This window comes from Carettochelys insculpta, chromosome 16, assembly GCF_033958435.1.
Source record: "Carettochelys insculpta isolate YL-2023 chromosome 16, ASM3395843v1, whole genome shotgun sequence".
Taxonomy (NCBI): Eukaryota; Metazoa; Chordata; order Testudines; family Carettochelyidae; genus Carettochelys; species Carettochelys insculpta.
Window position 1 is genome coordinate 13,910,331 of NC_134152.1, and position 15,071 is coordinate 13,925,401.

The 15,071-nt window shown below is 46.1% G+C and overlaps 1 protein-coding gene across 4 annotated transcripts in view; it reads right to left on the reverse strand.

The window, feature by feature from the left end:
• The window catches only part of EMP2 (epithelial membrane protein 2), a 58,394-nt gene that overhangs the window by 14,362 nt on the left and 28,961 nt on the right, over nt 1–15,071 (reverse strand). For all 4 annotated transcript variants that reach the window (XM_075010843.1, XM_075010842.1, XM_075010841.1 and 1 more), the window contains one exon: nt 6,637–6,747. In XM_075010843.1, the coding sequence (XP_074866944.1) occupies nt 6,637–6,714 (78 nt within the window). In that variant the 5' untranslated portion in view covers nt 6,715–6,747. The remainder of the gene's footprint in view (nt 1–6,636; nt 6,748–15,071) is intronic.

A 15,071-nucleotide genomic window follows, 5' to 3' on the forward strand; every position in this document is an offset into this window, starting at 1 on the left:
CAAGTTCTTTAAAAGTTTATGTCGCTTTCCTTGAACCTCCGCAACTGGAATGTCCTGACTTTGAGCCACCCTTTTAAAAAGGTCCTGAAATTGTTTTAAATCATCTGGTGGGGAAATGTCACCCAGGATAACAGCTTCATACAGGGATGATGAAAAGACATCACTATGGTAAGCCTCCATTTGCTCCTACGTATGTTCTTCCATTCGTTTTTCCATTAGTTCCAAGAGGATGGCATGCATCATTTCAGACTATGCCTATGGTGGGGAGAGTTGTGGGTGTGGTTTTGGTGGAGTTCTTGATCATCTGTATTCCAAGAGATCTATCCACAGACTTACTGTAGTAGTGGTATCATTGGTGTTGGTCTCTGTGTTGGTAAGCCTGAGGGTAACAACAGAGTTGAGCATCTGGGGAGGTGGAATGAGAGAGAGTGTTTCCTATGCTCATGATGATGATAAGGGTATGGTAGGTAAGAAGGTCTGGAAGACTGTAGAAGGGAGGGAGACATTCGATGAGTATAACTATGAACATGGTGTAGCTGTTTGAGAAGAGGTGAGGTGGGTCTTAGGAATGATGGTGTGCGGGATACAGACCATCCAGTGGCTATAGGTACAGGAGGAGAACTGTGAGATAACAGTGATTGAAGAGAGAAGGTCATCATAATAATTGACTCTGGTGATGGGCTATGGTGCTGAGTCTTGGCCTGAGCTTTTCTTGGTTCCTGCCATGAAGTGGTGCCCATCAGTACTGACTCCGGTGCCATAGTAACTGGTGCCAGCAAATCTGGTGCCATGGCCGGTGCCGGTATCATTGGTGCTGCAAGTCTCGGTGTGGATTCAGTTGTTGTCGGGGTTATAGATTGTCTTGGTGCCGTGGTGTCTTTAGTTGCCAACACCATTGAGGTTTGTGAACTCCTTGGTTCCAAGTGAGACTGATGCATTGGAGCCAGAGCCACTGGTTTCTTTGTCTTAGGCCATCTGTCCTCCTTAAGAAGTGAGGAATCTCAGCTCTCGACCGCAGTTGTCTTTCCTCCAGATAACAGGCAAAGATTGAGTGGGAGATAATCTTTTCCTCTTATGGGCAGCAGGCAAGGCTGAGGAAGCCGCTCGGCATTTCTGAGTCACTCCTGTGCCCTCAGGGGCCAGTGGATCAGAGGCAACAGGATGAAAAGCTTTATCAAAGAGAATCATTCTCAGCCTCATTTCTCTATCCTTCTGCACTCTTGCCATAAGCTTGGAGTAATGCGAACATGTCTGAGGCACGAGATTCTCCCAAACAACGAATGCATTCTGAATGGCCATCTGAGGATGGCACTAACTCCTGACAAGAGTCACATTGCTTAAACCCTGCCAGGGGCATTTTAAAACAAAGAAAGTTAACTTTAATTTGAACACTTTAAGTCTTTAGAAAAATGTTATTTAATATATAGTATATTATTACTTTACTATTTTTTAACTACTGTCCAACAAACTAGAAAAGAACAACTTCTTAAAATTAGGTACAGCAATTAATAAAGAGAATTTTCTTTTCTTTCAGACATGCAGTTGGAGAGTGCAGGAAATGTCCATCTGCAGCTGACAGCGGTTGAGAGGAACTGGCTCAGACCAGAGTGCACATGTGACCAAAAGCACATGAAGGGCCAAGCATGCCACTGCTTTGAAAATATCTGAACTGCAGCGCTGGGGCGAACACGACGCCTGATGTGGAGCACTCATGGAGACCACTTGAAGAAGGATACCCAGTTAATGTATTCAGATTTTGGAGGGACTTTCCACTATTCAGGCAAATGTTTCAGGTGATTTTTTTAGGACTGATTAAAATCACAGCTTATTCTGAATTAACACTCCAATTATGTTATGTACCTGCTTCTCAGTGAGGATCTTGAACATTATTGTGTTGGAGATGCACCAATTTTCTGTTAGTCAAAGGTCCCCTTACCCTCAAGAAAAACAGGTATCAGTTTCTTAGCTCCAGCTCCCAGAGTTCACATTTTCTGAATTTCAAATGTGTTCCCCTGAGGATTCAGGAGTTCAAATTTATGTGTTTGCATTGCTTCTTTTTTCTAGAACTTCTTGTGCACATTTGCAGCTTTCTCTATTTCTCCTTATAGCTTTAAACCCAATCAGCATGTTAACGTCATGGGAAATTGTCTTACTGTAAATATGTCAAGAGACTAACAAGGGGGTACTACTGGAATACTATTAATCTATGTTCCATTCCTATGGTTGCCAAAGTATATCTTTCTACCCATGTTGGCCATAAGATGCTCACCAGGTAACTGGCAAGGCAGCCAGAAAGAGAGGTGGGCATAATGAGGTTAAAATAGGTCAGTGGAGACAGCACAAGGTTACAAACACCAGAACTGTAAAACAGAAACTGATGACTGCCTTTGCTACTCCTATAGAGAGGATGGAGACCACAGCCAGTGATGTCAGCATTTGGGAATTTCAGAGTTGAAGATTTCATGCCCTTATTCTTTTAATGAACGAAAGTGGTGCCTTGTACATTCAAGTGGTGCCCTATTTTATGCGAGCGTATATGACATGACACTCTCATACTTAAGGTACCTGAGTATCAATTACTTACTGAAATTATTTAAAACAATGAATCATGACTAAAATATTTCACTTGTCCTGTTAAATGTCAATTGATATTCTATTGTTTATTAAACAGTTTGGGTATTTTTCTGTTTCCAAATACATTGTATTACAACACAGAATGTATGGTGTACAGTGCTCATGCCACATTATTTTTGCTGGCAAATGTGTGTACTGTAAAAAATGACAAAAGAAAGAGTATATTTCAATTTATCTCATAATAGAACTATAGTGCAGTCTCTTTATCATGAAAGTGCAACTGCGCTCAGAGTAAAACTTTAGACCTGACAAGTACATTCACTCCTTCTTCTTGTTCAGAGAATTGCTAAGACCAAAAAGTTTTGTTTACATTTACAGGAGATAATTCTATATTTGCAAGATCAACTTTCATGATAAAGAGATTGCACTACAGTGTTATGTGAGGTAAATTGAAAAAATATTATTTCAAGTGTAAATATTTTAATCGAAAATATATAAAGTAAGCCTAGCTGCTTTATATTGTGTTTGTAAATAAAAAAATAATATTGAAAATGTAGAAAAAATCCACAAATATTTAAGTAGGTGATACTCATGTTGTTAAATAGTAGAATTCCAATTAATTTTAATCACTTCACAGCCCTAATTGTAATTCATATGAGCACAGAAATAAAATTACAGGCCTGTGAAGTGGGAACTTTGTACATGAATTTCCTGACTGATTAAATGTCACATGTCTCATAAAGATGGTACTGAATTATCTGTACTCTTGGTTCAATGTGTACTCCAAGTGTAAGAAGTTTTTGGTGAATGTTGAGGATAACTTCCTGGTGTAAATGCTGGAGGAAGCAGCCAGGAGTCATGCTCCACTTGACCTGCTGCTCACAAACAGGGAAAAATTAGTAGGAGAGGTAGAAGTAGGTGGCAACCTGGGCAGCAGTGACCCTCAGAGGGTTGAGTTTAGGATCTTGACAAAAGGAAGAAAGAAGACCAGCAGAATATGGACCCTGGACTTCTGAAAAGCAGACTTTGACTCCCTCAGGGAACTAATGGGCAGGATCCCCTGGGAAGCTAATATGAAGGGGGAAAGGAGTCCAAGAGATCTGGCTGCATTTTAAAGAAGCCTTATTGAGGGTGCAGAAACAAACCATCCTGAAGTGCAGAAGGAAGAGCAAATATGGCAGGTGATCAGCTTGGCTTACAAGAGAAATCTTTGGTGAGCTCAAACACAAAAAGGAATCTCACAAGAAGTGGAAACTTCAACATATGACTAGGGAGGAGTATAAAAACATTGCTCAAGTGTGCAGATGTATAATCATAAAGGCCAAAGAAAAATCGGAGTTGTAGCTAGCAAGGGATGTGGAGGATAACAAGGAGTATTTCTTCAGGTATGTTAGCAACAAGAAGTCAGCTAGGGAAAGTGTGGGACCCTGACTGAATGGGGAAGACAACTTAGTGACACATGATGTGGAAAGGGGTGAGGTACTCAAATGTGTTTTTTTGCCTTGGTTTTCACAAAGGCAGTTTCCAGACTGCTACACTGGGTAGCACAGGAGAAGGACATAGGCAGCTCTCAATAGTGAAAGAACAGGTTAAAGGCTATTTAGAAAAGCTAGACATGCACAAGTCCATGGGGCTGGATCAGATGCATCCAAGGGGGCTAAGAGAGTTGCCTGATATGATTGCAGAGCCACTTTATGTTATCTTTGAAAATTCTTGGCGATAAGGGAAGATCCCAGATGACTGGATTCAGGAAAATGTAGAGCCCATCTTCAAAAAGGGGAGGAAGCAGGATCCAGGAAATTACAGACTGATCAGCCTCTCTCAGTCACTGGAAAAATCATGGAGCGGGTCCTCAAGGAATCTATTTTGAAACACTTGAAGAGAGAAAGCTAAAACAATAAAAATGAATTCACCAAGGGAAAGTTCATAAAATTTTAGGGCTGGAAGGGACTTTAGGAAGACATCTAGTCCAGCCCCCTGCCTAAAACAGGATCAACCACAACTAATCATCCCAGCCAGGACTGTGGCAAGCCAGGATTTAAAAACCTCTAGGGATGTGCATTTCACCATCTCTCCAACCCATTCCAGTGATTCACCACCCCCTTGGTGAAACAGTTTTTCCTAATATCCAAACTACATCTCTCCCTCTGTAGCTTAAGACCATTGCTCCTTGTCCTGCCATCCATCACTACTGAGAACAGTCTCTCTCCACCCTCCTTAGAGCCCCACTTCAGGAAGTTGAAGGCTGCTATCACATTGCAAGTGATTGTTATCACTTCATGATACAAATTTTTTGGAAAGCGGTTTTGGAATTAGTCACTTATTGGAGAGAATTCAGACTGGATAGTATTCTGAAATGCTTGATATTAAGTCAAGGAAGACAGACAGTTTTACATCTGAATTAACAGGGTTTTTATGTCCTTTGTTCAAGATGAACTAAACTGGCAGTTCAATGTAATGTTTTGAATGTTGGTTTCTTATACAGTTCTTTTTCATTATCATATTTGGCACTGTGCAAAACCAATTCAGGCAAGGACTAAAAATTGAAAAGGCAGTTCCAAATCTATACCACTCCATCTAGATGACCAAGATTACATGCTTCTGTATAGCTAGAGGTTACTTGGGTTGCATTTGCTTGGATACTAGAATGATATTTGCACTGACATTAGGGAAATATTGACTAAAAGATGGTTAGGAAATAGGTTAGTGTTTATAAAGGAGACAACTGATAGAACTTAAATTCTTAAGATATAGTTGTAAGACTGGAAGGTACCTCATGGGTCAGAGTCCGCTGCCCTGCTGTCACAAGCAACCCCATCAAAGAAACTGCCAACATTTTGCAAACTTGAAGTTCCTGCTGATGTTGGGAGAGGAAGAGGGGAGGGAGGAGAAAAATCTTTCTTGTATAGATTGACCATCTGATCAACACCAGTGCAGAGAACCAATGATTATTAAAAAGAAGTCAGATGAATACCTATAGCTCATTTGAGAAATAATCAGGAAGTAAAAGATCAGTTCATCTAGAAGCAGAGACAGTTGAAAAAGAATGTTTGTGTCTGAACCAGCTTATCTGACCTTGTTAAAAACAGATAATGAAAAAACAGTTTGTACCACTAACCTAGAAGTCTGTGTGCACACTTGCCGTCTTAGAAAGAGAGTACTGTGATAAGTAACTGCAGTAGCAACAGTGGAGTGAGGGTCAACAAAGGGCAAGTTCCACGTGAAGAGCCAGACTTGTACAGAGGGAAAAAATTATGTGAAAGGACAGTAATGGGAAATATGACATTTCCACGTTAACACCGAAACTTTGCTAAACCTTGTAGCTCAACTGACACCAACCAAGCCCAGAAGCTGCAATGTATTTCAACTTGTAGGGTGTCTTCCATGGTACGTTTTAGGCATCTTGCATAAATATTTCAATAAGCGTCTTTCCAGAAGCTTATTAAGGCCAAAAGTCTCTCCTACACAAATCATAAGTTAACTGTCTTTGCCTATGTGACATGGGTAGGAGTGCACTAGAATTTTCACCTCTCCCCAAACTCAACAATACCAAAAGCCACAACTTCTGCCTCCAAACTACAGTAGTATTTATAGATCGCTACATTTCTTCTGTATGAAGTTCTTTCTGGGACATCTATGTAACTGGAGATCCATGGATCACATGCCATGCTTTGCTACACAGTGATGCTGAGTCAAGCATGCGGTTGTGGTATTCATTTGGATAGCCTCCTCCCAGCACAGTAACAGCAGGACGTTTCCAGTATTACGAGAAAGTGCAAGAAACCTAGCATTTCCCCATTAATTAGATCAAATATACTAAATCCTAACTCTGTCAAATGCCTAAGACCTGAAAAGCAAGTCTTCAGTTATGAGTGCACGATATAAATGCAAAATACAAATCCTAAGAAGGGAGAGACTGAATTGCAATATTTGTTCTAAGAAGTTGCTTTTTCTGTGAATACACAGCTAGAAAAATATATAATCTGAAGCTCAGGCTCAGTATAACAAGGTAAAACCTATGGATGGCTCTGATATAGAATTTCCAGGTAGAATGAAACTTACATTGTCAATGGTAGCGATGAACAACAGCGCTGCTGAAGTGATGTGAAACACAATAATGAAAGCCAGAAGAATCAGCATGCTTGCTCTGCGAAGGTTTAGCGTGTAATAAAGCTGTTTAAAAACAAGGTATTATATAATTAGATTATACAGTAAGGAACTCAACAGTTAAAATATGAATAAGATCTAAAATAATTTGGGAAATAAGAACAGCTATTAATTACTTTCAGAGTAAGGAAATACCATGCCTACCCAAAATGTTTACTGTCCTGTATATTTTGAACCAGGATATAAAGACAAGTCTAACTAGTAGCTTTGTTCAGTCTTGTTTTAGCACAGCATCTTGTGACAATTTCACTGGATGTACAGGATTAGATAGTTGAGTTCTTCACATCCATTCCTGTCAGAATGTGTTTTAAGGTTTTTTAACTGTGTGAATTGGAGTGTTGCTTTTTGTATTCCAGACATTTAAGCTGTGTCTACACGTGCACGCTACTTCGAAGTAGCGGCACTAACTTCGAAATAGCGCCCGTCGCGGCTACACGCGTCGGGCGCTATTTCGAAGTTAACTTCGACGTTAGGCGGCGAGACGTCGAAGTCGCTAACCTCATGAGGGGATCGGAATAGCGCCCTACTTCGACGTTCAACGTCGAAGTAGGGACCATGTAGACGATCCGCGTCCCGCAACGTCGAAATTGCCGGGTCCTCCATGGCGGCCATCAGCTGGGGGGTTGAGAGATGCTCTCTCTCCAGCCCCTGCGGGGCTCTATGGTCACCGTGGGCAGCAGCCCTTAGCCCAGGGCTTCTGGCTGCTGCTGCGGCAGCTGGGGATCCATGCTGCAGGCACAGGGTCTGCAACCAGTTGTCAGCTCTGTGTATCTTGTGTTGTTTAGTGCAACTGTGTCTGGGAGGGGCCCTTTAAGGGAGCGGCTTGCTGTTGAGTCCTCCCTGCGACCCTGTCTGCAGCTGTGCCTGGCACCCTTATTTCGATGTGTGCTACTTTGGCGTGTAGACGTACCCTCGCAGCGCCTATTTCGATGTGGTGCCGTGCAACGTCGAAGTTGAACATCGACGTTGCCAGCCCTGGAGGACGTGTAGACGTTATTCATCGAAATAGCCTATTTCGATGTTGCTACATCGAAATAAGCTATTTCGATGTTGGCTTCACGTGTAGATGTAGCCTTACTGTCCTACCCTTACTGAGTGACATACTGTTTCACAGAATTTCCTAGATACACACACATTTCTTATTTTCTCTCTGGGGTTTCAAATATCTTTACTTTTAGGAAAGTTAGTATTTTAAAAACCAAGAGTGAAATCATGGCCCTACTGAAGACAAAGCAGTCCTGGTAATAGGATTAAAACAGAGAAAGGATTTCCTCAGAAAGGAAGAAATATTGGATTCAAAAGGCTCCTGTTGCCACTCACACATACTTATGCCCTAGAATGGGAAGGGACTTTGGGAGATCATCTAGTCCAGTCCCCTGCCCTCTTGGCAGGGCCAAGCACCATCCCAGACATCTATTTGCTCCAATCCCAAAACGGCATCCTCAAGGATTGAGCTCACACCCCCATGTCTGGCAGGCCAATACTCAAGCCACTGAGCTATCCCCCTCCTCACTCACATTGGGACAAGATTAGCAAATAATTCCTGAACTTCTTAGATTTAAGTTTGGCTCATTGTATTCTCCCATACCCAAAAAGGATTCAGTTCTTGTTCAAGAAAAAACTGTTCTAGGCCTTTTGCCTATTGCTGACTTAGTGTTACCACTTTTTCCTCCAAAGCGTAGCTGGTCAACCACTTAATTTTTCATTCCATCTTTATTCTTTTGCCCTGTGTTCCCTACCAATAAATAAGATAGAGGGAGCTGCCAAACATGGCCCAGCCAGCCTCCCATTTGCCATCAAGAGCAACAAGAATGGAACCGCTAAAAAAGTATAGGCAGACTCCAAACAGAGGGGGAAAATTCTGTCATTAACATATTTAAAATTGTGGTATTGCCTGCTGTCCTCTACCTTCTTCTTCTTGCTATTTCAGAGTACTTGCCAATGACAGTGTATTTTAATGATGTTCTGCTGAGTATTTTTCTGTGGGGTAGTCATGTTAGTCTGTTTCTGTAAAAACAACGAAGAGGACTGTAGCACCCTAAAGACTAACAAAATTATTTGGGCTTAAGTTTTCATCAGCTGGAACCCATTTGCATTCAGCCCATGAAAGCTTATACTCAAATAAATTTGTTAGTCTTTAAGGTGCCATAGGGCTCCTTGAGTATTTTTCAATCACAGGTTTTTAATAAGAGCAAAAATAAGTGTGCTGTTAAATCAGGGGCTTGTCCATGTAATTTGCCATGTGGCATGTTAGCTATCTATTGATCACTTACTAAATTAGCCAGCAAGTGTCCAGAGATGTTCAAAACCTTTAACCCAAAATTTAGACACAGGTGCTGGAATGTGATATTTGACTCTAGAAACTTTCTTATATTTTGGGGCCTTGGAATAGCCCTGACTCATTATTGGTGTCCATCTCTCCCTTAATAAGAAGATTATCAAGGAAGCTATTCATCAGTTTCCTATGCTTAGACTCTTGGTTGCAGGAAAAGATGTTTGTACCTCTCAAAGGACCATCTACAGCAGAGTTACAGCTGTCATTTGGGGAAGCATCTGCTCTTTACTTTTAGACTACCTCATGGTTTGTTCCTTGTTGTGGTAAGGTGGCTTGTGTGTCTACACCAGTGGGAGCTACAGCTACAGCTCCTGGAAGGGTTTCCCAAACTGGACAGGTTGAAGGGTAGAGACCAGACAAATTTGGATCACCCCTCCCCGAGGTAAAGCGGTTGGCTTAGGGTTAACAACCCTATCTGTAAAAAAAAAAAACAAAAAAAAAAACAAAAAACAAAAGTTACAGAAACAGCTACAAAGAAACCTACAACTTTTCAAGTCTTGGAAGGAGCTGACAATCCGCTCTGGTTGAGTACGAAGTATGTCAGACAAAGCTGAAAGGAAGCTGCCCCACAGATGATTCTTCTCTCACGCAGGACAACCACTCAGTTTGGTACATGGAATGTTTGGACCATGTATCAAGAGGGGAAGACAGCACAGATTGCAGTGGAGATGAAATAGTACAAACTTGCAGTTTGGGTTTGTGTGAAACAAGAGGGACACAATTTGGGCAGCTATGCCTGACAACAGGTGAAACCTTCCTCTATTCAGGACATGAAGAAGACAGTGCACCACACACAGAAGGTGTGGGCTTTATGTTATCATGACAGACATCTGGTGCCTTAATGGAGTGGAGAGCAGTATCACCATGCATTATCACAGCAGGTGGTGTGAGCAAAAGGTACGAATGGTGCAATGCTATGCACCAACCAATGAAGCAGCTGAGGAATGTAAAACAGACTTCTATGAGAAACTATAAAGTATGGTGAACCAGAAAGCAAAGAAGGACACGTTGATTTTAATGGGCAATTTCAATGCGAAAATTGGAAGCATAAATACAGGCAGAGAACAGACCATGGGAAAAGAAGGTCTAGGCAACGTAAATGTAAATGGAGTGCTCTTCAGTGACTTCTGTTCCTTCAGTGGATTGATGATAGCTAGGAATGTTTTTCCACATAAAAGGATCCACAAGGTTACTTGGGTTTCACTGGACCACCAGTCAGAAAAGCAGATTGATCACATCAGTATCAGCAGTTCTTTCAGAAGATCGATGCAGGATGTCTGCCCTAGAAGAGGAGCAGATGTAGGTTCAGACCACCATTGGTCATGGTAAAACTCACGTTCAAGCTCAAGAGACACACCACAACAGTGACCAAGCCGGGACTGAGATTCAACACATAGCAACTGAAGGATTTAGAGACAAGAGCTGGTTTCCAAGTGGAGCTGTCCAACAAATATGCACTTCTCACAAATCTGATCCTGAAAGATGCTACCGTGGAACAAATTTGGGAACACACCAAAACAGCCTGGAAAGAAGCCTGTGTTAAGACATTGGGAAAGAGGACAAGATGTCACAAAGAATGGATCACAGCAGAAACTCTGGCAAAAGTGAAGGAACCAGATAAGGAGGAGCATGTGCTAACAAACCCAAGTGAGCAGTTCCGTTGATGGAAAGAACACTTTGAAGAGCTACTGAACTGCCATGCCCATGTGGAATCTCCCAAATTACCACCTGCAAATATACCGCTGCAAATTAACAGCTGCAGACCTACAAAAGAAGAAATCAAAAAAGCATTGCCCATCTGAAAAGCAGAAAAACACCTGGTCCAGGCAACATTCCCACAGAAGCAATCAAGGCAGGTAGTGAGACATCTGTCAATATGATGTATAATCTATTTGGGAAAATTTGGGACACTGAGAAGATTTCCCAACACTGGAAACATGGCGATCTTATCAAGCTTCCAAAGAAAGGCAACCTGAAGGAATGCAAGAACTGGAGGGGCATCACATTACTGTTTATTCCAGGAAAAGTGTTCAAAAGGATTCTCTTGGAGAGAATTAAGGCAGAAATTGATAGACAGCTCAGGGAAGAACAGTCAGGCTTCTAAAGTGAGAGATCCTGTACTGACCAAATAGCAACTCTCAGAGTGATCATAGAACAGTCGCTTGAATGGAACTTCCTCCTGTATATAACCTTCTTAGACTTTGTAAAAGCCTTTGACAGCACTGATAGAAATACTTTGTGGAAAGTGCTGCAGCACCATGGCATCCCATCCAAAATTATTAACTTTATTCATTCAGTGTATGAACCTTCAACATGCCAAGATCTTCACAATGGTGTCTACACAGACTCCTCCAGCATCCTCTCAGGAGTGTGACAAGGGTGTCTATTGTCACCTTTCCTGTTCATAGAATCATAGAACAATAGAGCTGGAAGAGACCTAAAAAAGCCATTGAGTCCAGCCCCCTGCTCTAAGCAGGACCAAACCCATCAGATCAGCCCTGCCAGGGCTTTGTTGAGGCGAGACTCAAACACCTCCAGGGATGGAAACTCCACTATTTCCCTGGGAAGACCATTCCAATGCTTCACCACCCTCCTAGTGAAAAAGTTTTTCCTAATGTTCAACCTGGACCTTTCCATCCACAACTTGAGACCATTGTTCCATGTTCTGCCATCCGTGACCACTGTGAACAGCCTCTCTCCAGCCTCTTTGCAGCCTCCCTTCAGTAAGTTGAAGGCTGTGTGGTAAACCTGGTGGTAGACCCTTACCTGGAAGCTTCCGGAGCCTTCTAGAAGGCCAGTAAACTGGGTCTATTTGGAGAACAGGGAGTGGGCGGGCACAGCCCACCCACGACTAAAAGGTCCCTCTTAATAGAAGAGGAATCCCATTAAAAAAAAAACCATGGCCCCAACAGAGTGCAGGGGACAACTGAAATAAAAACAGGGTCAGGAGTGGAGGTCAAAGGTTTGAAACGAGGGAACCAGAAGGGGACACCGAGCAGAGAACCCCAGACAGCGCCTACTGCCCCTCAAAGGTGTTGAGAGAGCCAGTGGACGCCGCCCAAAGGAACTCTGCCCGGATTCGTGAGCGGAGAGCGGAGCGGAAATAGGCCCCACAGTCGCAGGCTTCCCCCCCGCCAGCCTCCTCTTCCGAGTGTTATAAATGGCTACCTTGGCCATAGCCAGGAGGAGGCTGATGAGGAGATCCCGCGACTTAGTGGGGCCATGGATGGGGTGTGCGAGGATAAAAAGGTGTGGGGAAAAGCGCAGCCAGAACCTCAGCAGGCAGTTCTGGAGGAGCCGGAAGAGGGCCTGCAACCTGATGCACTCAATGTAAATGTGCGCCAGGGTCTCCCTCGTTCTACAGAAAAAGCAAGTGTCTGGGAGGGGGGTGAACCGCGCCAAGTACACGCCCGTGCTCACCACCCCATGAAGGATTCTCCAGCTTATGTCCCCGGCAGGCTGTGGGACCAGGCTAGAAAAGGCTGGCCCACCAGGGCTCCCCACCCTCTGAAAATGGTAGAAGGTCCTGCCACTTGTGACCTGGGCGGGACGTGAGGGTGGGGAAGTGGAGCGTGTGAAGCACGAGCATGTACAGATGATATCGGGGCGCGGTTCGAAAGGGGATCGGCTGCAACGCGTGCAGCTGGCTGGGATGATGCGGGGTGGGGGGGGCGGGAAGGCTCGTGGAGCCGGGGGCCCAGAGAGATCCGGAGGGCCAGGAGTGAGAGCGGGGTGGGGTGCACCCTCTCGTAGGTAGGCGTGAGCAGCAGGTGGCAAGGCGGCCTTCACCTCCTCGAGTACGCGCTGGGGAGAACATAGGGTGGAGAGCCCCATGTGCCGGGCGAGCGCCGGGGCCTCCATCCAGTCTCCCCAGTCGTAGTCTAGGAGGTCTCTGACCCTTGTGATTCCACTGAGGACCAGCCTCCAGCACACCGCGGGGGACTCTGCCGCCTGCACATGGAGGTAGGGGTTGTGTAGCAGGGGTTCCGCGAGGAGGTCTTCCCCCGCAGCAGCCCTGAAGCACCTGGAGACTGCGAGCAGCCGCCAGGTGCAGAGGAGGTCCTGATGGAAGGACGGCAGCTCCGAGAGGTCTCGCGGATGGCCTCTCAAAGGCAAATAAAGGAGCTGCCGGTCATACCGGAGCCCTCAGAAGCGATGGAGGAAAGCGTGCACCAGCGTGCTCCACGCCGGACTATCTGCACTATTGCTGTTGAGGAGTCCCTGCAGGGCCCAGAGGCAGAAGACATGGACCTGAGTGCGGAGGCAGGTCAGGCCCTGTCCTCCCTCCTCCGGGGGGAGATGGAGAACCCCTGCAGGGACCCAGTGCAGTCCTGGCCAAAAGAACTCCGGAACTACCTTCTGGAGGGCGGCCAGGAAACCCGGGGGTGGGACAAGGGTGTGGAGACAGTGCCAGAGCATGGACAGGACTAGTTGGTTAAGCACCAGTGCCCTCCCCCATAGGGAGAGCCACTGGAGCAGCCCTGCCCATCTCCACAACCGCTCAGCCACCCTGCCCTCTAAACCCTGACAGTTTTCTGGCAGAGAGGGATGCGTGGCAGAATGAAAGACACCCAGATAGGACAGCGGACCCGCATTCCACCGAATGGCCTGAAGCGTGGGTGGGAGGCGGCCCGCCTGCCACCCAGCCCCAACCACCAGGCCAGAGCTCTTGACCTGGGTGGAGGAGGCTGCTGAGTAAACGGCTTGGCAGGCCTCCAACCACAACAGGTCTTCCGGGTCCTGGACCACGAGGAGTACGTCGTTGGCATACACTGACAGAACCAGCCGCGGCTCCGGCTCACAGAGCACCAACCCCGTCAACCTTCGTCGAAGGAGACAGAGGAAGGGTTCGATGGCCAGAGCGTAGAGCTGGCCCGACAGCAGGCAGCCCTGATGCACCCCTCATCCGAAGCTGATCGGCGCAGTCAGAGTCCAGTTGAGCTTGACCAAACACTCTGAGGCAGCATACAACACCTGGAAAAACCCAATGAAACAGGGTCCGAAGCCGAAGGCCCGCAGAGTGCCCAGGAGATACCCGTGGTCCACCCTGTCGAACGCCTTCTCCTGATCCAGGGACAGGAGGGCAAACGACAGACCATCCCTACACCCGAGCTCCAAGAGATCCCAGACCAGATAGAGATTGTCAAAGATGGTGCGGCCAGGACGGTGTAGGTCTGGTCAGGGTGGACCACGTCCTGCAGCATGGACCCCAAGTGATGGGAGATTGCATTAGCGATAATCTTGTAGTCCGTGCTGAGGAGCGAGATGGGACGCCAGTTCTGAAGGTCGCAGGGGTCCCCCTTTTTGGGCACCAGGGTGAGGACGGCCCACCTGCATGACAGGGGGAGGACCCTGCTTTGCAAGGACTCGGCCCAGACGCTGAGCAGGTCTGGGCCAAGGACATCCCAAAACACGCGGTAGAACTCCACGGTCAGCCCGTCCATGCCCGGTGATTTGTTGGTAGGCATGAGACGGAGGGCTTCCGAGAGCTCAGCTAGAGTGAGAGGAAGCTCTAGCTGGTCCCGGTCACCCGTGCTGACCGAAGGGAGTTGGTCCCAAAGCACTCTGCAGGCATCGGTGTTGGTCGGATCCGGGGAGAAAAGGGTGGCGTAGAAGGCGCGAGCCCTCTCGCGCATCTCCACCGGATCCGTAAGAGGGGTGCTGTCCTCCGCAAGGAGGCAGAGGATATATTTCTTGGCACCCCTCTTTTTCTCCAGGGCATAGAAGAAGCGGGAGCCGCGGTCCATCTCCCGGAGGAGCTGGATCCGCGACCTCACAAAGGCCCCCTGTGCCCGAAGGGCATCAAGGGCCCTGAGCTCGTCCTGCTTCTCCCGGTACGTGCTGCAGAGGGATGGATCTCTGGGGCTGGCGGCCAGGCGCCTCTCCAGCTCAAGAACCTCCCGCTCCAGCTGTCCTATCAACGCATCCCGCCACCAGCTGGCCCCCCGGGCATAGTCGCGGCAGGAGAGCTGCATGAGCACCTTTCCCAGATCCC